Source organism: Myotis brandtii, unplaced genomic scaffold (genome assembly GCF_000412655.1).
Source record: "Myotis brandtii unplaced genomic scaffold, ASM41265v1 scaffold813, whole genome shotgun sequence".
NCBI lineage: Eukaryota > Metazoa > Chordata > Mammalia > Chiroptera > Vespertilionidae > Myotis > Myotis brandtii.
The window spans coordinates 1,697,016-1,704,429 of NW_005371287.1; the positions used below are offsets into that span (position 1 = coordinate 1,697,016).

The window sequence follows — 7,414 nt, forward strand, 5'->3', positions numbered from 1 at the left end:
CCCTTCCTGCCCACGTGGCTCTGCCCGGGCGCCGTCGCGCCAAGCGGGCCCCGGGTCTAGAGGAGCCCGGTTCACCTGCACTTCTGTCTCCGGGGGCCACTCGGTGTTGACCAGCAAGTCATAGAGTATCGTCTCCTCCTCGCCCTCCGCGGCGCCTGGAGTGACAGCCAGCGCGAACTCGGAGGCCGCCATGTTGTCTGGGCCTGGCAGCGGAGGGAGCCACACTACGGCCGCCCGCGAGGGACAAGCTTCCCCGGCCGCGACCGCTCTTCCTGCCCGGGGGGGGGAAGGGGCGGAGTCTACTGGCCTGAACTGTTAGGTTAACCCCATCGTGCCTAGGAAGTACGAGGACTGTGGATTGTCCGGGATATGACTGGGTTTCTCTGCGCTCCTTGCGTCTTCATCTGCGTGCGATCAGCCAAGTCTGCACCTCTCTTTCCCCGCCAGCTTCTGTAACATGAAAATGGTAAAAAGGGTCCCCCCTGAGATGCTAGCATTCCTCTATGGGTTTGTTGCCTAATACATGGAAAGATGGCAAGTAGTGTTTTTTAAATAAGCACCCAGAAGTCAGGCGACGCCACAGATTAAGCCAATCACAGGTATCAAAGGAATGATGCTACAGACGCTGGGAAAGGCGGTGAGGGCCAGCGGGGTCTGTGCTTAGTTTTTGCAGAGGGCAAAACATTGGGGGATGACAAGTGTTAGGGAAAAGAATACAGAAGGTGAGGGGGATCTGGGAACCCGAGTTCAGGGAAGGTGATTGCAAATTTAAAAAATTGTCACTATCTATCCGGAGGCAGCACAGATCCCACAGGCTCAGGGCTCAGTCCCACAAGACTGCCCACCCCCAAACCGGACCCACCTCCCAACACACACCCCTCAGATGCCAGATGGAAACCCAGGTTATCACCTGTGCTTCTGACAAATCGACTGTAGATCAGAGATTTCCAAGACTTCCTTCGTGGGTTCCAGTAATTTGCTAGAGCAGCTCACAGAACCCCTTTCATAAAGGATATGATGAGCGGCTAGATACATAGGGTCCCTTAACAATATCCTCAGAGTTTATAACATGCCTGGAACAGAGCACAGGACAAAATAGATATTATTTGTTGAATAAATGAAAAACTGCCCAAAAAACCTATTTGACACATTGTATCCCGAAGTACTTCTCCCAACAGCTGCCTTTTTATCAAATCCTCAATTGCAAACACCAGACTTCCCTCCCCATCCCACCAGGGCTGCCAAGGTGCCCAGCTTCTCATGTGGTAGGCTGTAGAATGTGAGCAGGTAGGGACACCATTCACTGGGGAAGCAGGAGGGGTGGCCCCTGGACGGGGACATGGCCTCAGCACTGGCCCTTCCCATTTCCGCACACCAAGTTCCCGGTCTCATCCTTTCTCAGATAGAAATGGGGTTGCTTCCCGCGTCATCCATTCTCTTCATCACTGACCAGCACAATCACAGCCAGGAGGTGGCTGGCCAAACCCACAAAGGATGCTTCCTTCTTAGCTGTGAAGGGGACAATCGCAAATACACCACCAAGAGGTGTTTCTCCTCTGCTGTCATCACATTATGTTAATTCCTGTGTTCATCCTCACCCTTCCTCATTTGTACAACAGAACAGGAACCCTAAGGCCATGCCTGGCTTGCACGGGCTGACACTACCACACCTGCAAAGTGACTATGCATTTAACTGGGAGCGATTCCCGGGAGGGAAATTCTACCAGAAGTGCTCTGAGCACATGGGCAGGCTAGGAAGCCTTCTCCACTATTTAAAACCCAGAAGAGTGCCTGGGAGGGGAAGGCCGTGCGGTGGCCAGCAAAAGGGAAGCAGGTGGTAAGAGTACGCGTGCCGTGAGAAGAGCTGTACTGGAGAATGCCAGACGTTGGGGCTGGAAAAGAAGAGGCAGAAAAGCGATCAAGGTTCAACAGGGAGGTTTCAGGCAGGCTGCGTGGCTGAAGTCCAACTGCTAGTTGGCTGGTCTTACACTGACTGTACAGGTAGAGCGAGTTGTCCAAACTGAGAAACTTTTGAGAGTGAAAAAGATGATTTTAATAATGAAAACATACCCATTTTCACAAGAAGTCATCTCGTTTTTATAAGCCTTTGATGAGGGGAAGGAAAAAAACGGAAAAATGTTCCCATTTTTTTCTATTCTCATAGCATACCAAGTATGCCTCAACGGAACTAAATTTCTACCTGATTATTTCTAATACCTGACATCTTTAAAGATCTTTGTGTGTTTTTTTCTCCTGACTCTTGCTCATGGTGGCTTGTTTCTTTATATGAGAAAGAGAGAGAGAGAGAGAGAGAGAGAGAGAGAGAATGAATGTGTGTGTGTGTGTGTGTGTGTGTGTGTGTGTATACCTTGTTTGCTCATATGCTTTGAAATCCAATCTGTGAGCATTTTTCAAGACATGGGGTTAGAGGGTCCCTTCCCCCCCGGAAAACTTGCCTTCACTTTTACAAGTACCTGTGAGACTTGGGTCCACTAAGATTCTAAATTATTTCAAAAGTTACAAATTGTGCTGCGCTAAGTACGGCCAGGGGTGAACCTGGGGGGGGGGGGGGGGGGGGGGAGGCTCAGGAGACAGGTCATCATTAGTCTGCCTGGCCCTCAAGCAGGTCCCCCAAAATGGCAGATAATGAGCCCAGCTGGCAAGTCCGCAAGAAAAGCATCCATTTCTGCTCTCGGATGGAGAGACAGCGCCACAGCCTACAAACCGAGTCTTTATTTTATAGCCAGATCCCACGAGGCAAAGTCAGGGCGAGATCAAGATCTTTACAATGTTCTTGCGGGTTTTGAATCTACTCAATTACATGCACCTGATCAAGCTTTGTTTACTTGCTGCACCTCCCGCAGCCTATATCACTCAGCCACGTGGGACCACAGGTTCAGACCATAAGGTCAAGCTTACAACCACAGCCTTTGGCTATAATTGTGCTGGGAGGGCTTTGCCTTCCAAGCTGGGACTTGCACGTGGCTTTGCCACAAGAGGACCGTGCCCTCTCATTAGTCCGAGATTTGAACCAGTCCAAACACTGTAGCCACTCTCCATAACAAATAATGTAAATTCAGGCCCCAAACTTGCAAAAGGACCAGGCTGTTTTCACAAATCTTCACAGACTTTTACATCCACTTGGATTCCAGGCTGAGCGGACAAGTCTGGTTGCTGTCTGACTTATGAGGTTTTATTTCCACTGTGTAGCTCTTCTCAGGCCCTACCTTTATGCGGGGTGATCAGTGATCCAACACCCTTCCCTTCACAGATCCCTGGCTTTGACCCTGGCTTCCCCCTCCCACCCTACCTCAGCCCTGAGATCAAATCTCCACCCCCCTCCCCCAAGCAACTGATGATGTCACTGCTTGCTTCTATGGAATCTTCTGCCTATTGCCTGGAATCAGGGTTTCCTTTACTTTCTGACAAATCCATCCATTCATTTTTTAAATATATTTTTAATATATTTTTATTGATTTCAGAGAGGAAGGGAGAGGGAGAGATAGAAACATCAATGATGAGAGAGAATCGTAGATTGGCTGCCTCCTCCACGCCCCCCACTGGGGATTGAGCCCTCAACCTGGACTGTGCTCTGACCAGGAATTGAACTCTGACCTCCTGATTCATAGGTCGACACTCAAAACCACTGAGTGTCCACCAGCTGGGCTCATTGGTTCATTTTTAAGGTTGTGGTTTTGATTTTACGTGTTAGCGAGTCCTCTGGGCGTTTGTGGGAGTCTTTCAGGATGTCCTGTCTGACAGATTGCCTGAAGTGAAACACCCTGAACCTCAGAGAGGGAAGCCCAAGGGGGAAGGCTTTCTCGGAATTTGGCCACAAACAGCCCTGCAGCTCCCAGGTGCGCAGGCCACACCGGCAGGTCCACGAGGCACCACAGCGACTCCAAAGGGGCGGACTGGCAGCGCCCAGGAGGAATGCACGTGTTTGCCAACACGCACGAGACGCCTCCGGGCTCCCCAGCAGGGGTTGGTAGGGGAGTTTACAAAACACTGAGGCTCCTGTGTCACCAGCTGGAGCAGGACCAGTGACATGACAGTGTTTCCCGTTACAGCAATGACTACCATTCATGTCCACAGTCTGGGGTCGCCTGGGGAGTCTCAGATAACACTGATCCTTCAAAAATCCCATAGGCAGCTACAAAACCAAAATACTGTAATTCTTTGCAGACAGGGACAATGGCTTTTTAAAGCCAGGTTGCAGGTAGGCCCTGAGTACTACAATTGTATTGACTGCATGAATTATTCATGGTTATGTTGAGGCTATTACAGATTAACCCTTTGGCTTAAAAAAGAGAGACTGCAGCTTTAAAAAATCATTTATTTCCTCCAGCAAAATAATCGAGGCTCAAGAAAATGTTCTCCCCATAAGTGGATCATTCATGAGCTCTGATTTTTTTCTCCTGTGGTAATGAAATTATGGCCAAGTCCTTCACTTTATCCTTGAGCTTCCTCTAATAAAAAATGACAGGGGAAACATTAACCAACAGAACAAGGATTCAGTGAAGCCGATGAGGAATTAATAATGTGTTTTGATAAGGCCAAGTACTAACTGAACATGTAGAAGCTATTAAAACATTAGGATCCGACCTCTCTGGAAAAGCTAAATTAAACACCAAGGATTAAGGACCATTTGCGGTGGAATTATGAAATGTCTCTCCACTTTAATGATGTTCGCTCCTCGGTGGAATTTCATGCAGCAAACTGTTTCCTGTTGAAGTCCTCATCATTTTCGGTTTCTGTTTAGATAAAAATGAATGCCCAATATCAAATTCTTACAGTTTTTAAAGTCTACCTTGTTATTTAAATGCAATTTTAACCCAGGACAGACATACATTAATGATTTAAAAGGACGGTTGGCAGCCAAATTAAGCCCTGAAGGAATTAACTAAATAAATAAATAAATAAAAATTAAAGGCATTTAGGGAGAGACAAAAGTCTTTACCAATCTTAAGTCACCAAGTAAGACAGTGGTTCTCAACCTTGGCTGCACATTAGAATCACCTGGGAATCTTTTTAAAATCCTGATTTCTGGGCCTCATCCTCCGGAAATTCCGTTTCTCTGTTATGGGGTGGGGCCACAACATTAGTAACATCTTTGTTACTAATGTTGTGGCCCCACCCCATAACAGAGAAACGGAATTTCCGGAGGATGAGGCCCAGAAATCAGGATTTTAAAAAGATTCCCAGGTGATTCTAATGTGCAGCCAAGGTTGAGAACCACTGAAATAAGAGAATAGTATGTTGAAGTTAAATGTACCACCGTGCTAGAAATTTCTCTAGAACTGACATTGAACCTCAGAGGTAAAACTCAACAGTGTGGCAATAAGCACACAGGTGTGGAATGTCATTTCTTCTCCCCCCTGATCTTGACCTGTGCAGTCTTCCAGGTCCTCCTCCTGCCTCCGGCGTAGACTCTCGGAGAGGCGTGAACAGGCCTTGTTCTGAACCATAGCTCCGTTACGGACTCTTCGATTGCCTGGCACAGATCAATCCGTCTGCGTTTTGGTTTCCTAATCCGTGGAGTTGGGGGACCTAAAGATTCTCTCCCTAACCGAACTCTAGCCAGGCTCCTCCGAGCCCCCTTCTCCCCTAGGTCTCAGTCTCGGCCCATTAGAAACTACAGATTCTCAGCACAAATGATTTTGTCCGCTCCCTACCCCCTACATGTAAAAGATTTACATCCTGACGTAGTTTCTAACAGCTCAGGATGTTAGGATGGTCCTCACAACAGCCCCCCTCCCCTCCTCCAAGTACCTGCCTGGGAAAGTTCAAGGCTCTCAAAAGAATTGACTGTTCATTCTACCCAACACCTGACATAGGCCCCTGAGACCCTTTCTTGGAGCTTTTAATAGAAGGAGCTTACAGTTGTGAATTCTTCCTCCATCCCTTTGAGATGGGTATGGATCTCCCACACCCAGCAGTGTCTTCCTTGAGGGCCTGAAAGCCATTCCTTTGAATGCCAAGCTCTGGAGAACTCTCAAGCACGGCCACGCCCACGCCCACTTATACCCTGTCCCAGGGGCTTTTCTTCCAATGACATATGGACACTCCCCCTTCGGGTGGTGGGATCGATGATCCCCTTGAACCTGAGCAGAGCTCTGTAACTGCCTCGGTAAGAACACGGGAGGCAGTGACACCGCTGGACGTCTGAAGCTTGGTCATATGGAGTACAACCGCCCTGCTGTGGGGAAGCCCAGGCCACATGGAGGTGCCCCAGCTAGGCTCTCGGCACAGGATCAACCATCACCTGAGTGAAGAAACCATCAAATGAGCCCAACCCCGCGCCTGGGAGTCTTTCAGTTGAGGTGCTACGTATTGAGGAACAGACATAAGCCATTCCTGCTGTGCCAGGTCCACTCGCCCCCCCTCCTCCCCCCACCAACAGAATCTATGAGCATGATACATGGATGGTTTATGCCACTGACATTTGGGGGTAATTTGTTATGTAGCCATAGTAACTGGAACATCATTGTTCAGAGCTACACTTGCAGTGCAGCAGCTTTCCCACGTTCCCAGTCTTATTGTAACATCATCAGTACCTAAGCCCAGGCAGTATAAATTTCCATATCAAAATTAGTTTCTCCGGGCATTTTAAAAAATTTTTGACCTGCCTGGCTGGCGTGGCTCAGTGGTTGAGTGTCGACCTATGAACCAGGAGGTCATGGTTTGCTTCCTGGTCAGGGCACATGCCCTGGTTGTGGGCTTGATCCCCAGCGTGGGACATGCAGGAGGCAGCCGATCAATGATTCTCTCTCATCATGGATGTTTCTCTCTCTCTCCCTTCCTCTCTGAAATCAATCCCTTCCTCTCTGAAATCAGTAAAAAATATATTTTAAAAAAATCTTGACCATCTTTATCCCCTCCCCCTTTTTAAAGTATATCACGTTGTCTTGTTTTGGTCTGCATTAAATAAAAACCCAAGCCTTTGCTAACAGGAAAAGCTGGGATCAGTCTTCACAGACGGGAAGGAGGGAGGGTGAAGCAAGGACGCCAGGGCGGAGGCTGAGAAGACAGGCCCGCGGCCTGTGTGTGATGCACAGCAAGTCTCTCCTGCAGGTCACGGGACTCGAGGGTCCTGGCAGAGCTGGGGCGGCTGCATTCAGAACACTTATTTGCCTGGAGCACAGTCTGTTCTTAAACACCGACCACCTCCAGGCCAAGTTCTGTTCAGACTCCGAAAGCAGTACCATTTCCCCAGGAGCCATCAGCATCAGTCACAGGGGCTGAGGAGTGCTCAGGGTGGCGTAATCTGAACAATAAAGATTTAATTAAAAATAAATAAATAAATAAATAAATAAATAAATAAATAAAAACCCCAAGCCTTTGCTAACAGGAAAAGCTGTGATCAGTCTTCACAGGCGGAAAGGAGGGAGGGTGAAGCAAGGACGCCGGGGCG

General features: G+C 48.6%; 1 protein-coding gene across 1 annotated transcript in view; it reads right to left on the reverse strand.

The window, feature by feature from the left end:
* Window positions 1-308, reverse strand: part of NBAS (neuroblastoma amplified sequence) — a 201,287-nt gene extending 200,979 nt beyond the window's left edge. Inside the window, exon 1 of the mRNA XM_014531591.1 lies at window positions 76-308. Within this exon, the coding sequence (XP_014387077.1) occupies window positions 76-192 (117 nt within the window). The 5' untranslated portion in view covers window positions 193-308. The remainder of the gene's footprint in view (window positions 1-75) is intronic.
* Window positions 309-7,414: the final 7,106 nt, after the last annotated feature.